The sequence below is a fragment of the Rhinichthys klamathensis genome, unplaced genomic scaffold, assembly GCF_029890125.1.
Source record: "Rhinichthys klamathensis goyatoka isolate OS25496 unplaced genomic scaffold, OSU_Roscu_1.1 h1tg000068l_1, whole genome shotgun sequence".
Classification (NCBI taxonomy): Eukaryota; Metazoa; Chordata; class Actinopteri; order Cypriniformes; family Leuciscidae; genus Rhinichthys; species Rhinichthys klamathensis.
The window spans coordinates 6,490,245-6,515,001 of record NW_026606611.1 but is presented as its reverse complement, the minus strand read 5'-3'; the positions used below and the strand labels follow the sequence as shown (position 1 = coordinate 6,515,001).

The 24,757-nt window shown below is 37.1% G+C and overlaps 1 protein-coding gene across 2 annotated transcripts in view; it reads right to left on the bottom strand.

Annotated features, from left to right (window-relative positions):
- klhl4 (kelch-like family member 4) overlaps positions 1-24,379 on the bottom strand; it is a 49,373-nt gene extending 24,994 nt beyond the window's left edge. Inside the window, exons 1-7 of one of the 2 annotated variants that reach the window (XM_056250369.1) lie at positions 24,114-24,379; positions 23,342-24,022; positions 9,006-9,173; positions 7,243-7,379; positions 6,817-7,013; positions 379-591; positions 37-223 (exon numbers count right to left, since the gene is read on the bottom strand). In XM_056250369.1, the coding sequence (XP_056106344.1) occupies positions 37-223; positions 379-591; positions 6,817-7,013; positions 7,243-7,379; positions 9,006-9,173; positions 23,342-23,760 (1,321 nt within the window). In that variant the 5' untranslated portion in view covers positions 23,761-24,022; positions 24,114-24,379. Of the gene's footprint in view, positions 1-36; positions 224-378; positions 592-6,816; positions 7,014-7,242; positions 7,380-9,005; positions 9,174-23,341 lie in introns of both variants that reach the window. The other variant, XM_056250370.1, reaches the window with a different exon arrangement.
- Between the last annotated feature and the right edge of the window lie 378 nt (positions 24,380-24,757).

Here is a 24,757-nt window from a genome sequence, read left to right as displayed (position 1 = left end):
TAATAAAAGTCAGGAAAGAGCTAAAACATGGTCCACCTTTAGAGGCGTCCATCCCTCCAACAGCGTAGAGCGATCCAACAGTGGATTTCCGTGGTTTGGTTCTTGGGCTCTGTAGCATGGGACGGCGCTCTGGTAAAAGATGGTACTTCATGGCTTCCATTAGGAGCTTCTGGCATTCCAGGTCTTCTGAAAACATCTTATTGTTTTCCAGATCAGCAAGAAGCTAAATCAAGAAAACAGTGCATTAACGTCCAACAGAAAAAGGGACTAAACAGTGGAATGTTGAAGAATAACATTTAAATATTAGATTAGGTTTTTAGGTATTACATTCAGTTGTATGAAACGAACAATAGTCTCATATGCATGTTATTGGCAAACCTGTGGCGGTAAAAGGGGGAGTCGAATATATGCCAGTAACACTCCTAGATCCTGCTGCCGGGGCTGCACATCATAGCGAACCCACATCATCAGTGCTTGAAAAATTGTTTCTTCATCTGGAACATTGATTTCATCACTGGCCAAAAGCTTGACAATTTCCATTGTGGGTAGCAGGAGGAACTCCTGATTCTGAATGACCTCTAGAAAGTGTTCCTGAAATATTAAGCAATTGTATTTGCTTATATTATAAATCTGTGAGACATTGATAAATGCAATGAGACATTAATGTACAATTCCAAAATATATTTATTTAGACCATTAAATATTTAAATGTTTTCTCGCTGTGTCTAATGCAGCAATCCAGTTGTTAAGTCTGACGTTACAAGTCACCACTTGTACAACAAACACTTCTTCAGATTCCAAACGCAAACATATTTACACTTGTGTGCTGTAGTACTACCAAAAACTCATCATCCTAATCTTTATCTCCATACCAGGTGACCCTTTTTTTTTTTCTCGATAGTACACTTTAACCCTCTGGGCTTCTTCGGTCAAAAATGACCGAAACAGTATACGTTTTGAAATGTTTAATTTTTTTGCTTAATCGGAGGGGGATGAAACTTGGTGACTTTTGTTGTATTACCTATGTGAACACACAAAAAAATCAAGGAGATGATTCGGATATGTTAAAGGGTCTTAAAAAAAATAGTCACACTTAGCTTCCTTTCGGTCAAAAATGACCGACATAGGAAATGAATGGGAAATACGAAAAAATAGGAAAACTCAGAGAAACTTTTGGTGGTACAAACTACAGATCAGCCACTGTGCAGAAAAAAAGTGTACAGCAATGAAGGGGTGACACTCTAAAACATCAAGAGTGCAAATAAGACACCTCCCCCCCACACACACACACCCACGCACACAAACACACACACACACAGAGAAATGAATAGGAAAGACTGTAACAGCAAATGTTGAGAAAATGCTAAATAAAATCAAAAATTAAAATAAAGTACAAAAGATAGGCTACTCTTTCTCGCTCAAATGCACACACACACACACCTCATCATGTCTAAAACAACAATATGAATCAAAAAGCCTTTCTATGTATTTATATAGGAAGCCTACAGGCGGTTACGGACATTACACACATTTATACATTTTTACTTATCTTAAAAAAATAAAAAGAAAAAAGAAAAAGTAGTCTTTTAGCATATCTAAATATATATCTAAATAAAAAAAACGAATAAGAGAGAGAAATCATGTCTAAAACAGCAATAGGAATCAAAAAGCATTTCTATGTATTTACATAGGAAGCTATGGGCAGCCTACAGGCGGTTACGGACATTACACACTTTAAAACATTTTTAAAGCCACTGGATGGCGGTATTCTCACTTGAATTTTTTTTTGCCTGCTGCCAGCATTATATTTTAATGTGTCACGTTGAGTAAAAAAAAAAAAAAAAAAAATTATATAATAAAAAATTTTTTTTTTTTAAAAATTCTAATGGAAAAAATAGCTCGTAAAAATTATATAAATAATGCAAAGTATCATAAAAATCTTTAAAAATTCTAAATAATAATAAGAAAATATTATTGAACAAAAATATATTTGAATGGTTTTCCTGGGGGGGAAAAAAGTTACATTTTAAAGGACAACTCCGGCGCAAAATGAACCTCGGGTGTAATAACACATTGGTACAGACTAAATCGTTCCCTGAGATTTGTTTTCATGATAATCGAATATAAAGAGTTTTATCTCTAAAAACAGTTAAGCTTATAACGCTAGTATATTGGGCATCGAGTAAGCAAAAAGAGATCGCTAGTTAATACCATTAACAAGGCTCAAATTAGCCCCACACTAACACGGCAGCATAATGAGTGTCCTTACATGCAAACCGAAGCATTGAGAACTTTGTAAGTGTATAGACAGTTTAATAAGAAGATACTTTACACAGACAGTACAGTTAGCGCATACAGACAGCAGCCATCTTGGAAAGCAGCCTCGATCAATCGAACCACGAAGGTGAGCGAACAGTACGTGTAGATATTGAAGATAAGATAAATTATATTTATTTTTTTATTTTCTCTGTTGCGTTCAGTGCTTCTCTTATGCGCTCAGTGCTTTCTTCCGGAAACAACGGACCATATGAGATTCCAAGTCACAGTTCAGCTCACGTATCACCGTGTTCGTGGTTTGACTGATCGAGGCTGTTTTCCAAGATGGCTGCTGTCTGTATGCGCTAACTGTACTGTCTGTGTAAAGTATCTTCTTATTAAACTGTCTATACACTTACAAAGTTCTCAATGCTTCGGTTTGCATGTAAGGACACTCATTATGCTGCCGTGTTAGTGTGGGGCTAATTTGAGCCTTGTTAATGGTATTAAAGGTGCTCTAAGCGATGTCATGTGTTTTTTAGGCCAAAACATTTTTTGTCACATACAGCAAACATCTCCTCACTAACCGCTGGCTGCCTGTCCCCTGAACACACTGTAAAGAAACGCGATCTCTGTAGACAGCCCATGCTTCACAAACAGCACCAAAAACAAACTGCAGCGACCCGCTCCCCAAAACATAACAAACTGTTCCAGCCAATGACCGACAAGAAGGGTTTGGGGGTGTGGTTTGGGGGGTTAGTGTGCGGATGAGGAGGAGGGAGGGTCTAGCTAGCCTCCGTTTTGTTTGACAATAGTTCGAACGTCAACAAGAAGTGACGTCACCCAGGATCGCTTAGAGAACCTTTAACTAGCGATCTCTTTTTGCTTACTCGATGCCCAATATACTAGCGTTATAAGCTTAACTGTTTTTAGAGATAAAACTCTTTACATTCGATTATCATGAAAACAAATCTCAGGGAACGATTTAGTCTGTACCAATGTGTTATTACACCCGAGGTTCATTTTGCACCGGAGTTGTCCTTTAAGGCTTCGGTCTTTTTTGACCGAAAGGAAGCCAAGTGTAACCCCTAAACAAAGAAGCCCAGAGGGTTAAACATTCTACTATCAATAGCAGTCATTAGAATGTTAGTAGACTGTCTGCTTAAAGGGGACCTATTGTGCAAAATTCAATTTTACATGGTGTTTGAACATAAATGTGTGTTGGCAAACACCCTACAACCACCCTATAATAGTAAGAAATGATGGGGACACTTAGGACTTATATTACATCTTTAAAAAAAGGGGCACAATAGGTCCCCTTCAATATCTGCTAACACTTTATTTTGATGGTCCCCCAATAGATATTCTACTGACTACAAGGCTTTAACTTATTCTACTAACCATAAAACTATAACCTAGTAGTCTCTAATGAGAGTTAGTTGACATGTAGTTGCAAATTACTGAGAGTTGGCTGACATGTACGTAGTTGCAAAATTAGTAGAATGTCTAAAGTGGATTATCGAAATAAAGTGTAATCTCAGTGATACAGTGAAACCTTTTTTTCAGGAATCGTAAAAATATTGGAGTTTGTGAGTAGTGTATAGCATGATTTATTTTTATTTTTTTAAGCTTCGTTTAAAATAGTGATATGAATGATTAGCGCTCACATGCTACTGTTAAGATGGTATTTTCACTTGAAACGGAGTAGAGGTTTGGACCTGAAAGAGTATTCGATATGTCACGACTTAACAAGTGGATGGCACTGACACAAAATATAACATCTTGTTTTCAATGATGCATTTTTGAGAATCTAATTAATGTTTAAAATAAATATGTCATATCAGCGTTATAATGATCTGCTCCAATGCGTCCACAAGGACATCCGAGTTGCTCTCTGATAAATCCATTTTTTCAAGGTTCAACTTGTAAGTAAAGAGGATGCCGTAAATCTCTCTAACAAGCTTGTTCATTACTTATGGCACTTCCAGAGTCTCCTTTGTGCATCAGAAGTAATCCCCATTGATTCTGTTGCAAATAAGGGTAGTAAACATCCTATTGATCATTAATCAGATCTAAACAGCATCATCTCTGCTAAAGCCGTGCCTGGGCTCTCGGAGCTTAGCTCAGACACACATAATTAAATGAGTACCATGCATTGATTTTCAGCCCCTCCTCAATATAGATTTAAAACTCTACTTCTTCTGGTGACATTGATATAGATTCATTAATCGCAATTACCATCACAAGCACCCTGGCAATTAATTGAATACATTAATTCTGTTTCACTGCAAACATTCATTTAAAGGCCTCTCAGGGCATATATTTTAGGCAAGGGCATTAAACTGAACAGCAAGTAACAGGTCCTGCAGCAATATTAGTGTGAGAGGCACAAGGCTCCGTAATATCGAAATGAATTAAATTGTAAGGGAGGATGTGAGAATTTAATGGGTTGCACCAAATCTAATGTATTCATGAGGGGAAATTTGACCTAGAGCAGTGTTTGTGTTGTCAGTCATTTATCTAAGCAATGTCTCAGTTGCTTTATTCTGCACATTTTTTTCCTCTTGTGACTGCAAACGAATCTCCCTTTTACATTCAAAAGAAAATACAGTGACTTCCAGCATGCTACAGGCCATAGATGTCTTGAACTCAGATATTAACCCATGTAAGACTGCAGCTTCTCACACACACACAAAGATGTAATGTCAGGATGAGACTGAAACGAGGAAAAACAAGCTTATCAAAAAAGAACTTTATAATCTGAACATCACAGCAAGCAAACCAGGAAGCTCTGTTAACGCTGTGTTCATTACCGAAGCGATGGAACAGGAAATTTTCTGCTTGTGTTCTCTGATTAGATTAACCACTCTGCTCTGGAAAGCCCTTTGTAAACAGCCTGTGCAGATGTCCTTCAGGAGATAACGGCTATCTTCCTAAGTTGTTTCCGCACTTGGGCAGAGAAATGCCCATCAAGCAAATGTGCTCTGGGGATGCTTGGGCTCCTGAGAATACTTAATGTATTGGCATTATTTAACCAAAGCTGCCTTTGCTATATTTCTCACACATCAAAGAGCTCTGTACACCCCTTTAAACTGACCGCATGCTGAGATACAAAATGTCACATCAAGTCATTTTATGCTTGGAATTCTCTATGTCAGTGACTGGGTTTTAAAACTTGTGGTATTTCCTGTTTTTTCAATATGCAGGAAAAGAGTTGACAGGTACAAGATTTTATTTTAAAGTTTACCTCAAAAGTGAAAATTCTGCCACCCTAATGTTGCTTCAAACCTTTATGAATTTAGTTTGGTCGATGGAATACAAAAGGAGACGTTGAGAAGAATGTTCATGCTGCTATCTTCCATACAATGAAAACTGGAGTGGTCAAGCAGGGCAAAAAAAAAAAAAGAAGGTTGCTAAGAAAATCAGTCCACATGTTTCATGCACTACATTCTAAGTACTCTGAAGTCATATGATATATTTCAGTCTGTAATTTACTCCAAATCTAGCCTTAAAATTCTTGATTGACAGTTCTGATAACCATTTAACTTTCTTTGTAGAGCTGCTTGGATATTCTGGGATAAATGTCTCCTTTTGAGTAAGTCATCTTACTTTAGCAGTAATTTCTTACATGAAAATACTATGTCTAGAATTGTACTGTGATAGCAGTGTCATTTTCTATGATAACATTAAAAAAAACAGATGAATAAATATTGCAATAATTTAAGATAATTTGGTAAGCATATTAAATTTTCTTTTGAAATCATTGTGGTGATTAGTTTTTCTTTTGACTGGGATTTTAGACCTTTTTCACTTTTAATTACATTTAATTGAATTATATTACTTTTTCTTCCAGCCAATGTAATAGTGGTACAAAACAAAGAATTGATTTTGATCTTAACTTACAATCATGTATATTTCCCTACACTGTATGTGGAAATATTGTGTACAGAAATAATTCATAATCTTTTTACAATTGAGGTAGGAGGGTGCTTTCCTTTTTGGTAAAATAGTGCTTGTTTCTTGTCAGGATTATTGGGTTTTGTATGCTAAATGTTGATATCTCATATGAATATTCCCCAGATGGTTGTTACCTCTAGTGAACCTTTAGTATGAGATATACTACATACTAAAAATCAATTATTCTGACAATCAACAAGCCTAAATTTAAATGCATCTGTACATTACAAAATAAGTCAAAAGCAACAGTAAAACCGGCAAATAGTAAAACAATGAAACCGCATAATTTATTCATGCCAGAGTGCATGCTGGGAACATCGCCAGCTTGTACTCTAGACATTATACTGGTTAATCTGTAAATATGCATGAGCTTACTGTAATGCAGACACAGATAATCATTGGGATTCTACAACCATCATAATAATTCAACTCCCATTCACTGTGACAGTATGCAGGCGTTATTTAACTGTAATTCTACAATTACTACTGTGAAAATCTCTGTAAAAGGTCAGCAACTAGCAGTCAGGACAAATGTTAGCACTATTTAGCTATAGCTAATTTATCATTTATCCTTGACAAGCTACTTTATATGCCAGGTCCTACCATAGTGTAGATATGAGCGACATTCAAAAGATCCATGCATCCCTGTGCATCAGCAAACGAACGGATCCCCAGGCAGTTGGATGGGTGCAGTTGTTTCATCAGAAAGTTGCAGCAGACCTGAATAACTTGTGAGAGCTGGAGGAGGCAAGCAGCAGCTAAAAGACTTTCAATTGTCTCCTCTTTTAGCTCCAGGACTCCTGTAAATTTAGAGAAAAGACTAAAATATGCAGCAAACTTTTCAGAATTATTCTAGGAATAAAATGCTATGTTTAACTGGTGCAATGTTAAACAGTTAGTTTGTGTTTGTAAATGAGTGTTTTGCCCACTGGCATCAATGAAAAAAATTGATCTGTTTGTGGATGCCACACTTCTGCTTTACTACTAGTGCACCTATAAAAAGTCCGCAAGTGGAATGTAGATACTCACCAGTATAAGCAAAATGAACCAGTGCTTTCAGCGCCTCAGGATCAACACCCTCCATTTTAATTTCCTCTTGTTTTGCCTCCCTCACATCATTTGTGAACATGGCAGCGAAGTAGTCTGAAACTGCACTCAGGACAAGTCTGCAAATAATTGTGCAAAATGTTTATACATGCAACCGCATACTTCACGATGAACTCAAACAACTTCTCCAGAGTCGTCTTCGTAGAAAATTCCTCCCGTACAAAAAGATGTATCTCAGTGCTGTGTGAGCAGCTATTTTCACCAGGTTGTTTCATCCGGCTCTGGGATGATGTTGATTGAGCTCAGTGTCAAACTGGGACATGCAGTAGAGGTTTGGCTACAGAGATTTTTCCAACAGAATGGCATCAAAACACTCGGCAGCGGCCGAGAGATTTCTTTAAATAAACACTGTTTTAGAGTCCTTGAAGAAAGTTCAACACGCTCTGTAGTTTGAAATGGAGCATGCAGCACAAGTTTTGACACTTCTTGACGCTACTATTTGCATATCTGTCCTTAAAGGAACAGTGAACACAAAATGAAAATTGTCTTTAATCTATGTTGTTACAAAACCCATGACTTTTTCAGAATTTTGATCAAGGTACTCATTGCAATTTTATGAAATCACAATGAATTGGCCTCCATCTTTCAAGCTTCAAAAAGAATGCAGAAGTACCATAAAATGTACTTGTGTGATATATTTCAAGTTTTCTGAGGCCATACTGTATCTTTGTGTAAGATACAGATCAAAAAATATTATTCGCTGAAAATCTTGAACCCCCTGCACCCCAGAGCTCCTTAACACGCTCGTGAGAGAATTATATCCGTTACATGACAGATTGGGTCACAAAACCCGTCTGTACATTTCTGCAATTGGACGTGAGGTTACACTTTATTTTGATGGTCCACTTTTGGACATTCTAGTAACTTTGCAACTACATGTCAACTAAGTCTTATTAGAGTATTAATAGATTGTATAGACTCACGTATTAAAGGAACCCAAAAATTTAAATGTAAAATTGATTTACTAACCCGCGTCATTCCGAAAACATAAGCCTTTCATACATCTTCCACCAAAACTTCCACACATTAAAAAGTACAAAAGCTCAGTAGTAGCTACTTGTTTGATGCACAAGGACCAATGAGGCTTTCATTATGTTCTGAAGAAGAATGGAAGACTTTTGGGTTTGGAACCACATTAGGGTGAGTAAATTATGACAGAATTTTCCTTTTTGAGTGAATTTTTTTATTATTCTATTTCCTTACACAAAGACTTCAGACATATGACTTCAGAAGACTATATATAGTACATGAATCATAATGAACAATTTTATGGTGCTTGTGCAGCCTTCTTGAAACTTGAAAGCTCCAGTTCACATTTATTGCATTAAAAAAAAACAGTACAACTCTTTAATGTTTCTCCTAAATGCTATCAGTAAAGCTTTCGTTTAGTTACTCTTAGTTAACTTTAGAGGAATAGTTCACCTAATCAGACTCCAAAAATATGACACAAAAGGAGAAACATTAAAGAGCTGTACTGTTTTTTCTATTAGCTGTACTAATAGTTTTTCTAATAGATTTTCATATTTTGTCTGAGAAAGATGAATGTAAATTCAATCTCTTTTCAGTTGATTTCTAGAGAAGTATTGCACTGAATTTTAAGCAGCGCTCCCTTATGTCCAATTCATCTGTCTGTTTTTGCAGTGAAAGTAGGACATTTGAAAGGCCTTGATTCGGTGGAGACTCACCTGTGTGCAGGGATCTTGTGATCTCCAGCTATCAAAAGTACATCACACAGCTGCTTGTGCTGAAGATAGGTCTCCATCTTTCGAAAGGTCTGTTCCGCATGGTTTGTGGCCTGGAAAAACTCATCTGAGCAGTTGGAGCTCATCCTAGAGATACTGTTCAAAGCCAACCTGTGGGAAAGAGGAAGATCGGAGTTGAGCTGAGGCCGAGCGATGTGCGCTTCTGTCAGTTTGATATGGCTATTTGATCTACGCGGGTGACAGGAAAAACTTAACTAACACCTGCACAAGCTGCTGTGTCCACCTGTGACTTCATCTTTTATTTTCCCCTCAATTTACCCGTCAGTTCTGAGGTTCCACAGAGTTACACTGACTGACAGGTCATGTTGGAGAAAATGTGTTTGGATTGCGGTAAAGCATGAGTCACGGACATGTGCATTTCAGTGTTTATAGAACACTCTTCCAACTCTAATAGCTGTTTAATAGCTGTTTAGATCAAAGAGAAAAATGACATTTCTGTCATCATTTACTTAGGCCTACATCATATCAGTACAAACCTGTATGACTTCCTTTCTTTGGTCCATACAAAATGAATGTTTGTTTTTGACCACTTAAACTTTTCTTTCTTGTGTTCCACAGAAAAGTAAAACATCTTACAGGTTTGGAATGACATGAGGGTGATTAAACAATGACAGAATTTTTCTTTTGGGGGCAACTGTTCCTTTAACATATCATTTGTGGACATATTATTGAAATGTGTGTATGGCAAAGTATTATTTTGGACAGATTTAGGGGTTATTTGACTCTTACGGCAGAGCTTCAGTTAGTGAACCCATGACATATTAAACAGGCAAGGTTTTTGAATATAAATTTGTAATATTACTTGGAAAAGCAGTTAGCTTGAGCAAACTTTTTTGAGCAAACACATTTATAGCTTTTCAAAGAATGATAGCAATGGCCGATTTAGTCTTATATTATATTCGACTATTTGATGGCTTTATCAAATTTTTGGAGACCCACAAAAACAAGCTCCGCCAATGACTGTCATCATGTTGGTTGATGCAGTTTTTGTATGTGTGAATTATACACTGTGCGGAAGTCATAACAATACTCTTTTTTTCTTCCAATTGGACATTAGTGATTCTATGTATATCTTCCTTCACACTTGTCAGAGCCAAAATTGAAACCATTAGAGCTAAACTCTGTAAATAAGTGGATTGAAAGCCAGAGTTTTCCAAAGGGGCAGATTACCATTTGCACAAACTTTACTGTTTTTATTTATTCTTTTGGATGCACGGGACTTTGCGGGGATCTGGTCTCTTCATAAAGCCATGATAATGTAAATTCTGAGCTGCTCTCCCTGCAGACTGGTAGATTACAAGCCATTGTGCTGCATCTGAATCTGAATAATCCCTCTGACTCACAGCAAACAATCTAAAGCCTTTATTTTGCTGTCCTTCACGGAACAAATCCGTGGCTGACATTTAACCAGTCCAAAACACTGTTCAAAAAAGTCTAGATGCCGTAGGGACGCACAGTGTGCATTTTGATTACTTTTCTGTAATTATATGCCATAAAAAAGGGCATTTTCAAAAACTCTGCCGAGATTTGCATAACAAAAACAAAGTACTCATTATGATATTTTTAATAACTTCACGTCCTGTTGTCCATTTCAATTTTAACAAGAGTTGCAAAACCATAAAGTTGGGAATGAATATTAAGCACCTGATAAAACGTTATGATCTCGTAAAAGTTTTAATTACAAAGTAAATCCCAGTGAAAACTGCGCTCACTGGATCAATGGTTTTGTGAACTGTGGCTCCGTCCTTAGAGGCGTAAAGCATGAAGCAGAATTTCACCCTTGTGTCCTCGACTTTGAAGGCAGACATGCTCCATCATATGAGCTAGTTTTTAAACATACTGCCGTATAAATCACATTAATTCTATTCTCACTTTATAGCAGAATACCTGTGATAAGTAGTCAGTTGGCCCGTTTAAAAAGATGGAGCTGGCTTGACATGAATTGGCTTGATGAGCAAGGGGACTCTCATACGGAATACATTATCTTTATCTCTCTGGTCAGCTGTCAAGGGTAGGTGATCACACTGATATTTACAAGCGGAGGGGGGTTGACTTCTAAACATTCAAAATTGTCCTGGGGTTGCTCTGATCTAATGCAACATGCAAAGCCAAACTCATGCTGTCTGGCTGACGGATCATATCATAACCTGTTATTTCACATATACTTTAGGCATCCAAAAAGTGGGGTTGCTTAAAATATTGTACGTTTGCATGCTTGCCTTTTATTATGTTTTGAGATAATGGTACCTTAGTTGAACAGACCATGGGAGAAACAGTTTAAGTGTTCAGATGAAATATGTGTGGTGCTTCGTTTATTGGTTTTAAAGCCAATAGCTGCTGATGTTGCATAAGACAATCAAGTGTTAAAGAAGACATTAAATGTACATCACATTCTTTGCATTATGCCAACATGTTTTTATGAATTAAAAGGGACACGTTTGCAGCTGCACGACATTAAAACTTTAATAATAGCGTGTTTATATTGTGTAGACAGAAAAGGCTACCAGTCCCAGACTCCTTCTGGTCATTTTAGGGTTGTTTTTTATGTTAAATAGATGGGTAATTTATCTCCATGACATTATAACTACATTTTGGCACGGAGCTGGGTGTACTGAATAAGAAATAAGCCAACATAAGAGGGGCTGTAAAAACCTAGATGCATTACTTTTGCTCAAAGGAATGCTGAGAGGACTTTTATGTCTACCAATATCGGAGAACCAAATTGCTTCTGTATCACTTTCTGAAAGGTTGTAAATTTACTGAAAATGTTTTCTTTCTGCTTGTGAAATTGGCTTTTTATATAAAGGGTCTTTAAGAGCCACAATGCATCTGGAAAAATTATGTATAGCAAACAAAACCACATTTTTGTAACCCCTAAATAATTTCGGCGTTTCATACATATTAGATGTATTAATCTTACATTGGAATTGCTTTTGAAATGTTTTATTGTTGCTTGTTTTTATATGTTTTTCTTTTAATGTTTTTTTGTGTGTGTGTTAATAATACACTGGTCTTCGAGTACTACTTGCTGTAAAATTTAAATCATCATGCACTATAAACAGGAAGAATGAACCGCTCAGTAGTTTAACTGCTATATGATATATTGCATACTATTCAGAGGGCATTTATAGGAATCTATTGTGGTGTATTACATAACCCATCATATCTCCATATCAGTACAGCATCTGAGCAGTTATTGAACTTGAACTGTATCACTCCATTCAACCAGATCAATAACAAGTGGGAAGTTGTTACAGTTACCTGAGCGTTTCTTGACAAGTGCCTGCCAACAGGCTCTTCAAACGCTATTTCAAGAGCCTAACACAGAGTGGAGCACCACAAAGTGCTTAACCAGATTTTACATCATCCTTCTCTCAAAAACAGATCCTTATCATCATGCTTTGAATATTTTATTCTTTAAAAACTGATATTTGTTAAAGTGCACGCTCTGAATATCTGATAAGTGTTTTGATCAATACTCTCAACAAAAATTGCACAAAAATATTTATAATCGTGCTTTCACAATTTTAGTGGTGCAGCTCAGAGTCGTTGTCAATCAAATGAGAATTTTGCTGGGAGGTAGTTTTGAAGGATTTTTCAAGGATCTTATAATGAAATATGTGTCAGCATCTCTGCCCACGTGTGTTCGGCGCATATATTCGGTTGACCTTTCAAGAAATAGCTACTAGTGGTTGCAAACATACTGAAGCAGCCCTAAGCGATTTTAAGAGTCAGGATCTTATTCCTCATAGAACAGCGTGTCAGCGTCTCTTTCCTGGTTTCTGAAGCGTGCTTTGTTATTCAGTGATGCACAGTGCAAACATTATGTTGAAGCTGCACAACGGTGCTTTCCTGCTTATAAAAGAATAACTGAACCAGTTCTGTGTGTCTGTGGGGTTTTCATCCATATTGCAATTTGCCTCTCTTTTCCAAAATGTCATTGAACAAGATGTTTCATTGTAAATGTAAACAATGTATTCTAATTCAGCTTCTGAATCTTCTCTTCATGTTCATGCATACCTCGGGTCTTTAGTGACCTGGGGAGTCATTCACTACCCTCCTCCTCATTCATTTTTTAAAGTTAGACATCAACCTTCTTAGTATTCCTCAATCTATTCATTAGAGGCAATACAACAAGAAAAATAAAATTATAAAAGAACGCCTGTTTTCTGAATTTTTTTTTTTTTTTTTTTTTGATTTATAGGGTCTCGAACGACCCCAGGTGTGTAACAGTGTAAGTATATTTTTCTGCACAACAGTAATTGAATCTTTGATGACTGAATAAGTGCAATTCACCTTTATTCCACAATGTGGCAATGTCTGATCCACAATGATGAAGAGACGATTCACTCATAGTTACCGCAGGCAGAAAACAAAAGAATAGGAAGTATCATCAGCAAAACTTGAAATGGCTCAGTGATTTGCTGCAGAGCAAGTACTAAACACAATCAAATATTAGTGTCACTGTCACTTGTTGGTGGATCTGATAAAGAAGCTGTCAGCGAAAATGATAGTTTTGAGAATATGTTTAAGATGGCGAATATGAGCCAGATGCTGAATGTACTTGGAAATTAGTTCTGACGAGGACAGTGATGATGGTATAAAACATCGGCTCAAACCCTTCCAAAATCCAAAAGGTAACAAAATGTATTTAATTTAATCTTCTGTAATTGTTAGTTTTATATTATCACGACAGGTATAGAGATCCATCCATGTTAGATATAGATCCGGGTCGCTAAAGACCCAAATATGTAATAATGATTAGCGAAACATTTATGCATTTAAGGGTTAAAATACTACAAGTACAAACAGTACCGTCGGATGCTGAGACAAAGTAAATACTGAGTAGGCCTATGTTCAAAAAGTCTTGAGCCTACAGTGTTAAAAAAATACCAGGCCAATGTTTGCAAGGTGTTTTATTTTCTGCCTTGCATATCTTTTAAAGCACCTGGCATATCTATAATTCTTCAGTTCATAGAATACTAATAACATGCCGGGTGTGTCTAACAGACAATTCCATAACAATAAACTATGAAAGATGAATTAACCTCACTTCTAAAAGAGGATTACAGCTATCTGTGCTCGCTCAAAGCAGTGCGTAGAAATCATCTTTATCACCTAGACAGCTTAACTGGGGTTTCATTCCTCTAGCATTTTCACCCACTGTCCTTTAAGTCTGGTGTAGTGAGTACATGGGGGCTCAACCTCATTTTTAAGATGGATCTGTTTTCATGTAAGCCCCAGGATTTGTGCTGAAGGAACTATTTTCTTTTAGCTCAATTGCTCAATTCCAGCATTCAAAGAACATGACCGTTTAAGAGATAAATATCCAGCCAACAGCATTCAGAAAGAGTTTTGTCCAAATCATTTGTCAGAATGGGCATAAATAAACGGATTGAGTATGAGTAAAATATTGCCTTAAACAATACAATTGTAAGGGATTTTCCACCTTACAAGCTTTCGCGAACGCAGATGACACAGAGCTGAGCTATTGCTGTAAAAGTGCACGAGTTTAGATTAAGCACTTCAAACTCATAAACCTAAACAACTTGGCATACTTGTTGTTTAATGTGTTTGAGACAGATTTTCCGACCATAGCGCACAACATCTTACGGTTGTATACTTACCTGTACATGTTAGAAATTCACAAGTATTTCTATTTTGCATAAAGGCTCATTCTGACAGAAAGCAAGTCTCGTTTCAAACAGAAGGAGCGTAGGCAATGGAGTGCAACAGACAGTCGGGTTCCATTCTCCGTTCATTTTCTCCATAGGGAAATTGATTTTTAACGATAACTTACAAACCTTTAAAGACAGCCTTACTGTGGGCTACGAGGTTGTTAATTGATAGTATTTTCTTCTGTTGAAGCCGCCAGCACATTATTTCAACTTAGTTTTAAAATAATCGAGTTTAACAGCAGAATTTGTGGTGAAAAAATACAAAGAAATCTAGAGAAAATAAAACAGAAACAACTGAACAGAAAATTATATCAATCAGAAAGTCAAAGCAAGCAAAAACTCAAAAGAGGTCTTTAGCCCGTCCCACTCCCATGAAGCACTGCGAATGACGTGTTGAAAAAATAGTTGGTGTTGAAAGGGAATTATGTCTCCCTACACTCTCAAAATATTTTAATATTTCAATATGCATATCTTTCAATTAAATCAATAGGCCTATATAAAATAAATACTGTATATATAATTAGCCTTATAATAAGCGGGATAATTATTGCAAAATGTCCCCTTGAAAGTGATACCTGACAGGGTCAATTTTTGCTATAATGACTAGCTTCCCAGACAACAAAATAGTGTCGGCCCAGATCCGGCCCACATCTGGTACACGTGGATTCCACACATACCAGATGTGGGCCGGATCTGGGCCGGCACTATGTTGCTGTCTGAGTTCCCTTTATTTCCCCTACCTATAAGTTAGGCACCTAAAGCAATAACAGAAATATCAAAAGGGGCAGAAAGAGTGAATGGGTTCTTCCAATTGTGTTGCAATGATGTAACGACCCTATCCACATTTGTTGTTATAAACCATCCAAACCTCTTTAACAAGGAAAGTCATGTAAGCCAATAGAACAGTTGCAGCCCTTTGTGACTGTGAACACATAAAATTACTGCTGCTGTTGCAATCAAAATAACTTATTGCCTCAAAATGCCTACCTACAGTATATGAATTCCACTTGCCAAAAAGTCAAGTCCTTTCAGCATACTTTCAATCCTGACTGAATAGATCAAAGGTGTGGCTGTTTCCTTTCCTAAAGTAAGCCCTGTATGCTGAAGGGAGAAAGGATGTATTTTTCATTAGACTATACGGCTTTATACATTTAAATAAGGGGTAACGCCAAGAGAAGCCGCTTTTATTGTTAATAGTAATTAATATTCCTGCACCTATTTAGTGTCAACACAGTGTCAAATGATGATGCATTGCATTTAAAGATCAAGGTTAACTGCCAGGAATTGGTTTTTAATAATCCACATTCTGTGAACAATTTCCGTGAATGCATTATTAATGAGACGACAACAAAAACATTATGAGTAGCAATACAGGTCACAGATCTTCAAGGCCTTTGATTAGATTGTATTGCGTATAAACATACCTCTTGCAGAAACGGCAGAGGAACAATTACCTAGTGTATCATTATGTCTTAATATTCATTGCTATAACACTCGCCATGTGGTAGTTAAAACATGGTGGAGTGCATTAAAGACATTTTACTTTGATTCATTGTTTTATTTCTTGCCCTTTTGTAGAGATAAAATGAGTTATTCATAAAAACACAATACCCCCAGACGTGTTTGTATTTTTTTTGTTTTCATGGTTGTTCTTTTCTGTCTTTCAAGAGCTGCACTTTAAAACAAAGATAAAGTCACTGAGGATACCCTTCAGAAGCCGAACAGGTGTGAAGATGAAAGTATGTTTTTTTCAAAGTGATATAGAACCTCCAGGTCAGACCTCTTCTTATCATCATAAGTATTGCACTTATTTTTTTTTCTTCTGATTTATCTTCAGACTACATTGCCCCTTCAGTGTGCAGTGTCTCATCACAACTGCTAACCAACTGCAAGTTAAACAGTGCTTACCTCAAGGGTTATAAAAGCTGTGCAGAAAATGTTAGCAATCCACTGAGGATCAGCACCCAGGAACGTCTTATGCCATTAGGAGTCCTCTGACAGAGGGGCTTTCCTGCACTCTGTACATTATTTAAAGAAGTACATTTAAATGGGCTAGTTAAATATATACACTATGCATGAATTTGTTATGTTGTTAAATAATCTTTCCCCCATCATATTTGGTAAGAAAAATTAAGGCAGATGTTTGCTAAGTATGCATTTTTTTTTTTTTCTAATATCCTATTCTCAACGAATGCAAATTATGAAAATCTACAAATTATGCTGAGGCGAATAGACATGTTGAAAGCTGAATGATAATTTGATTGAATGTGGAACTCTCAGCAGTGTTAGGATAATATATTGCCTGGCTTTAATGTATTGACTTAAAATGACAAGAAGTCCTGAATTATCAATAATTATGCTAATAGCTGTATTTCTAAAGACAAAATACATTCTGCAGAAATGAGGACGTTAGTGTTATGTGGCACTTTTACACATATAGTGTGTTTTAAACATACTACACAAATATTTACATTGTATATTATAGTGACGCCTATATATTAGATGAACTGTAAGACAGATGGTGTTTTGTTTAGATATTTAATGTAAATGTGAATTATGAAACTAATTACAAAGGCTATTGAGCTTTGCACCAATTGGAATGACAGTCTGCTGCCGTCTCAATCTACCCTTTGAAAAGAACAATTTTTCTCAATGTTCTCTTTTTTTCCTGCTGCCCTTTATTAAAAATCTTAAATAAGCCCCTGTGAAGTTTAGATATTCCCAAGGCTGTTGTGTGATGCTTTCTTTTGAACACATAAAAACTTAATTCACTGATTAATCAATAAAGCCCCCACAAAATCAAGCTTCAAGCCAAAGTCTTAATTTATAAAGATTGTAAAACCAGCTTTTGAAAAGCCAATTTTAATACAATGTTTATTTAATACAATAGTTATTTGCTCCATCTGTTTAAGCTTCAGTGGGGTTTTTTATGCATTGCTGTGCAAACATTAACACATTTATGCCCCCACCCCTCCAACACTACATTTATATTCCTCTACCTGGACAATGTCTCTTGACCTGTCAATGCTTTATGGACCTACCATAAATCTCTCCCTGAAATGAAGCTCTACTCATCCTAGGACAAGATGGTGTCATTATTTTCCAAGGCAATTGAGAGGAAATTGAGATATCATTCAACGTAACAGCTGCTGACTCAAGTCTCTGCTGTTTCCTTATTAAAGGGTCAGGGCTAGAATTCCTCTTATAGACAGCATTTCATCAAAAGAAAGGGGTGGTCTTTTTTCCTCCCTTTTTTTGTTTTTTTTTTTGTTTTTTACTAGCACTGTTCAACTAGCAATATCTTGCCACTGTCGGCTCTGGCTTGCTTAGTGGGGAGTGGGGACACTTAATATTCAACAATATTATTGATCTGACTGTAGCCTACTGATGCTGTCGTATGAGAAGTGAACTGAGCTGGATGATGACGTCATTTTTTGAAGAACTGCTTTATAGATGAAATGAACAAATTTAATAATTGATTATCTTCACAACGGAACTGAATCAATTCTGAACTGACTTCAGACAGCTGAAAGGCATCATTTACCTGGTATCACTGTAAAGCTGCATTTAAACAATCTGTATTGTATAAAGAGCTTTATAAATAAAGGTGACTTGACTTTATTATATATTTTTTTACAATTTCAGCATTTAAGAGCCTAAAAGTGTTAAAATGGTATGTAATCTAGGTGAAAATGATTGTCATGTGATTATACCAATGCATTATTACTGTGTACACTATCTAATGGACAGATTAGCATAAGGACTATAGGATGTTTTTAGTCTAAATGTATTTAAATCATATATTCATCCTCTAAAAAACAAAATTCTAAGCCTCTAAGCCTTAAAAAATGGGAGGAAAAATAATTTGGCAAATGTTTTGCGTTCCCCTGAGAGACTTTGCGTTCGCTCACAAAATGTTTGTGTTCACCTGAGAAACTTTGGGTACGCTAGCAAAACCTTTGGGTTAGCTCGCGAAACCTTTGTGTTCTTTGAGGGGGGGTGTCAGTTTCTCGGGGGAACGCAAACATTTTGTGCGCAAACACAAAGTTTATCGTGGGAATGGAAAACATTTGCAAGAGATCGCAAAGGCATTGCCATATATTTTTTCCTCGCATATCGTATTTTTTTTCTTTACCATGTCCTTTTGGAGCTCCATATGTTTCCACCATGAAATAAAAAAGGAAAGAAAAACAAGGTATTGCGTATTTTTATCTCACAACTCTACGGAGCCCCTAAAGGGACATGGCTAGAAAAATATATGAAATGATATGTCAATGCTTCTGCCTTGCGTTCCCTCCGGGAAACTTTGCATTCGCTTGCAAACCTTTTGACTTCTTTGCGAGCGAATGCAAAGTTTCTCGGGGGAACGCAAATCGCATTGAAACATTTTTTTTCCATCCCCATGTCCCTTTAAGGGCTTTTTTTCTCCCAATTGCAAGTTTATATCTTATAATTCTGAGGAAAAAAGTCAGAATTGCTAGAAATTAAGTAATTTCAGAATTGTGAGATATAAACTCGCAATCGCAAACTCGCAAAAATAGTTGTGAGTTGCAATTACCTTTATTTTATTTTTTTTACGTGGCGGCCGGAAACAAGCTTCCATAATTCTGTGTGCAGACAAGGAAACAAAGGATTTACATAAAATCCTTCAGCAAAATTACTTCCGGCAAGTCATTACAGTGAGCTAAGGCAATACTCATTTTAAACTCCTAACCTTTCACTAAATTTCATGAAATGATTGCAGTGCATTCAAACTACTGAATGGTCATTAGCATTTTATCAAACATGTTTTCATGTCTGTCATGATATATATGGTCATCTGCTAGATACAGAAAAAAAAAAAAAAAAAAAAACTTGATCCAAAGACGATTCTCCACTGTGATTTCATGAGAATGCTTGAAATGAACTATTAATGTGCGCATAACAGTGTTGTAGATAAACGCCCATGACCCTTTGCAAGGCAGCATGCTGTCGGCTTGTTAGACTATTGAAGAAATGGTAACACAGATCACTGACAGGGCGCTAAGCCCTTTACGCCTGCAGGGATATGTAGGACACCAAACATTTCTCTCAGTTTTTTGAAAAGATCAGATACAGATGTTTCACAGAAATATGAATTTATTCTAAATGAGTGTCAATAGTAAGCATAGCTTTAAAGACCATCTATGTTTGTAACTAGAGATTCTACATGTTAGATTTAGTAAGATATTGTATTTGATGTTAAACTGAATGAAAAACACACCATTAATGTTAATTTCTAAACTTTATTCATAGAGCCATTTAGGTTACTACAAATATTTAGTTCTGCTTGGGATACCAGTCTGCTCTCCACTAACATTATTTTACTGGTTCAGTTCATCATTACAAAATCACCATGACCTCTGTAATTTCAGTATATGTCATACGCCTCTTCATCTCGCTTTCTGTTTGAACAAATAATACTAAAACAGATAGATATTTCATTAACCCCTCTGAATTATTTATGCTGAGCAGGTCAGCAGCCTCGATATTACAGAAGATCGAAAGAAACATTCTAAACATAGTATTCAGCAGTTTTCATCTATTCCCATAGTGATATGGCTTCCAGGCTGAATCCAGATTAATTTCTTTCCTAAAATATTTTATTCATTACTGCCTTGGCTGCCTCGCAAGATTTTGAAGTTCCACCGGTTTGACGTTTTACTGGTAATGAAATCTATGAGTGTTGTATCAGATTAATATAGCTTACATTTTATATAGCTTACATTATTAGGCATGACATGGTTTGGCACTTCTTCTAGTAATGTATTAAGTCTGAATATATTTAAAAGTTAACATAATTGTGCATTTGTTTTGAGACATTGCATGTCAATAACTCTTTCTTAGCCTTTTCATCATTTTATTAGCAGTGCAAATGTAGAGAGGACAGCAAACGGAAGTGGGAATGGAAACCATAAGCCTAACTGTTAAACCATGTTAAATATAAGTATGGAACATTTCTGTGTTTAAATGATTTTTATAACGACCTATGAAACCAAATAACAAATAATGAGTGCTAATAATTTTACTTTTACATACATATTCTCTTGTTCTGATTTATGACTGCACTCTATCAATGCTTTACCACCTCCTGTTCAGTTAGCTCTCCCCTACTGATGAATGTCTTACAGGGAAATAAAATGCATAAATAATGAATGGTCATTATTTTGCCTTTTGGGTAAAAACGTGCAATTGGTAACTAGGTCTGATCTCACTATTAACTCGCACACAGAGATGCACAACAAAATCCCAAGTCTAGAGGCACATTAAAGGCCTCATTTCCATCACGTTGTGCCTGTAAGGCAAATTTATGCTTTATTTACGCATACTAAATGAAAAGTGATAAAAGAACTGGGAAGAAAAACACAGAATAACAAACATATGTAACAGCAGATGTATCATTGTATACCTAGAGGCTCTGAGGTATTATTTAAAGCACATGGTGGGGAAGTCTTAAGAGATCAAATCTCTTTTGTTTCATCTAATTCTCTGATTAAATATTCATAACACAATGCATGATAGCCTCACTGTGGTGCTCATGAAAACATAGCATGCAGGTCATTTTCAGGGGTTAATTGTTTTCTGGTGTATAAGATTACATTTGCAATTTGTTTTAATGTTGCAGCTAATGTCATTTCAGTCTGAAAATAGGTCTTTTCTATGGTAGATGAAGAATGAAGTCATGGCACTTAAGTTCACAAGACCATATCAATCAGTGCAGAGGACTAACACAAAGAAAGCTTTCAGACTAGCAAAGTAATTAACATAAGCTTTTAAAGGGTCAAAACTTGATGTTTGAGAGTTCATGTCTTGCGTAGAGAAGCAATGCGGATAAGACTGACGTGAAGATGGCTCAATAAGGAATAATCTTGCGGGATTTACCCATTTTATTTATTGTATTTGACCTAAATTGATTCTATTACCACACTGTTTAAAGATAAAAGGCCGAAATCACACTAAAATATTGATAGACTCGTAAATTTCCACGAGAGATGTGTCTATAGCAGGAGATATAGCAGAGCTTCAGTGGGTACCAACCCATGGCCATCTACAGTATGTTAATACAGTACAATAAAAAAATTTAAAAGGTAGAAAAATAGTGGAGTAAGAAGCATGTGTTTTTGAATCATTTATCTGTTTGAATCTGTTATTGCTTCCCAATAATGTAATGCGTTTATATTTTTATTAGGGTGCATTTCACAGCTTATACATATCTGATTAATTAATCAGCACATCATGATATTGATTTGATTACATGTTTGATTCACTTGACACACTATAATGAACAAGTACAAGTATATTATTGTTAACCAAGATTTAAATTTAATGTAAATATTGTCACAAACACTTGATGAACGGTTATAGTCGTATACTTATATATAAAATATGACTGTATAAGCATAAAAGACTACAACTGTTGATCAGGTGTAGAATGTTATGTACTTTATGTTGAAACATTTCTTTAGAAAAGAGTGTGTTTTGGTTTTGATCTCTCATGACATCATCTTTTATTGTGGGTCAGTCTCTCAACTTCCTTATCTGAGGAAATGTTTACTTCCTTCATTACACTACAATGACATTATACTAGACAGAGCTACTTGGTGGAAAAAAAACAAGACCATTCTCTTCGAAACATCCAGCACTTAATATGTGAATTGAAACGTATCTGTGGAAGTAGGTAGTAGGCCTTTATAATCTCATAAATTTCGATCGATCGGTGCAAGAAAATTAAATGTTCTCTTTCTCTGAACTGCACTGATGTGTAAATATCATCCCCACTATAGATAATTCATCCGGTTGCCCTTCCCAGATTTATTGCCCTTGCGCCAATGGTCTCTGATGTAATGGTATACACTCTGTAACATTTATAAGGCAGAGGATGCATGCATTAACAAGCCGTGAAACATTCCAGCTTCAGGTTAGGAAAATGCAGGCTGCTAAAATGAAGAGCGAACCGCCTCACGGCTTACAGAATGTGTTATACTGCCAGCTAAATCCAGACGCCTCTATGTTTTCCTCTGTGTTTTGTGAGATGTCTGCTTGATGAATAATTTATCCATGGATATTTCAGAGCTGTGTTTCTACAACCCGCATGCCATGTGAATGAACTATTCCCAGGTGAGCTGTGGTGGCAGCTGCAATGGTGGAGTTGATTGAAAAATGATATTCTCTGAAGACCAAACCAACGTGTAAGCGGCGGCCCTAAGCACGGGAAACACAGCGAATGAAAATAAAACAAACTGTCATTTCTGAGAGAATTTCACTGGCGTAATGAGCTCAAATAAAGTGACAGTTAAATACTGTACTTGTACTCAATCCCGACGCTCCCTGGGGCTTAACGTAAATCCACTCCGTGCCAAAATAACACCTCGCTCATCTCTCAGCACCGTACTGTCTGTTTTCATTACTGCATGAAGGGCAGAAATAGGATTTTCATCTACAAACCGCATGCATTTTATGCCTACAGGCAAAACTTAGCCGCTTGAATGTGTTAGCTGACAACAGCAGGCACCTCTTCACACACGGTTCTATTTCTGCACTGAGCTTCTTCCTTTTTTTTACCTGTCTGTGGCTTCCTCTTCAGAGGGATCCTCCGGATTGCTCTTCACATCCTCATGGCTGCTCTTCGCCTCCTCTTTCCTGGCACTGCAAGGTGAGTTGCTCTTGGGAAGCTCCTCGCTAGCTTGGAGGTGCTGGATGATGTTTTGCTGGTGCCATGATTGATTGCCCGGCCTGACATAAACAGGCGTGGGTCCAGGGTTCTGAGCCAGAATGCTGTGCACAGGGCTGTTGCTCTTGCGAAGTCCTCCTCTGTCCCGAGAGTGACTCTTCAGCCGGACCGGTGTTCCCCGGTGGTCGAAACCTTCCTGTTGGATATAGCCCCCATTCCCAGCTGAGGTTTGAGTGCTGTGGCTGAACCAGCGCCAGCGGAGCCTGAGGATCTGCTTCACGTCAAACTCCTTTTTTCCAGACACAGACATCCTATTCGCCCTCAATCGCACTGGCACATGGAATCCGAGGAATAACGAGGCAGAACGTCTGAGTCTCGGCTTCAGAGGCTTTACCTCTTTTGTCTTTGTTGCCGGTTCTAGCCAAAAAAGAGACGATGTCTGCAGCTTCTGCCTTGTGCCTTATTTCCCCTCTTCTCCAACTCTGTCTTCTCCTTGTCCTTACTTATAGCACACACATGATATCCTCTGCCTGTTCCACCCTCCTCCCTTCCCTTTGTCGTTCTGTGTCTCTCTGCACATACGACACACACAAAAACACAAAAAAATGAGGAACGGTTACAGCCTGATCGGATTCCAGCAGCAAAAAAATGAACAGCTCTTACCCGAGAAGGTGAGGTGCCAAACAGACAGGACGCAGAGGTCAAACCTTAGTGGGGGAAATCTTGTAGCACAGGAAGGAACGCCAAAACCAGCACCATCTCCTTCCACGAGCAGCATCATCTGCGCTCGCACTCACACTCTGCCCCTTTCCTTTATGTGTGCACACATGCTCTTTCCCTCGCTCCAGCTCTCTCTCGCTCACGCATGCACATAGACATGTCTTCTCACACAGCCCCCCCCCCCCCCCCCCCATCTGATGGGATCCCGAGGGAGACAACTCTTAGCCTCTCAACGAAGGAGGAAACCATGCAGAAATATTATTCTCTCACTGTCTGTCTCAAGCCATAGTGACAGATAAACACCAAAGAGTATCACTGTTTTGACTTCTTCATTGCAGCACCAGTCAGTGTTTCATCTCTAATAAATGTTCAGGAAATGTCTACAGTATTTGACTGTGTACTATGCTGTTGAATCGCAATAAGAATGCTGTATATTAAGAAACCTATATATACATCTTTCAAGCAGTATCTTAAACAGTCTTCGCACTTTGAACAAAATAACAAAAATGTATGAACGGTGGATTCGTTTTAATATGCCTAAAACTATTTTGCTTGTTTTGGCGATTGTACCAACTGATTATTTCTGA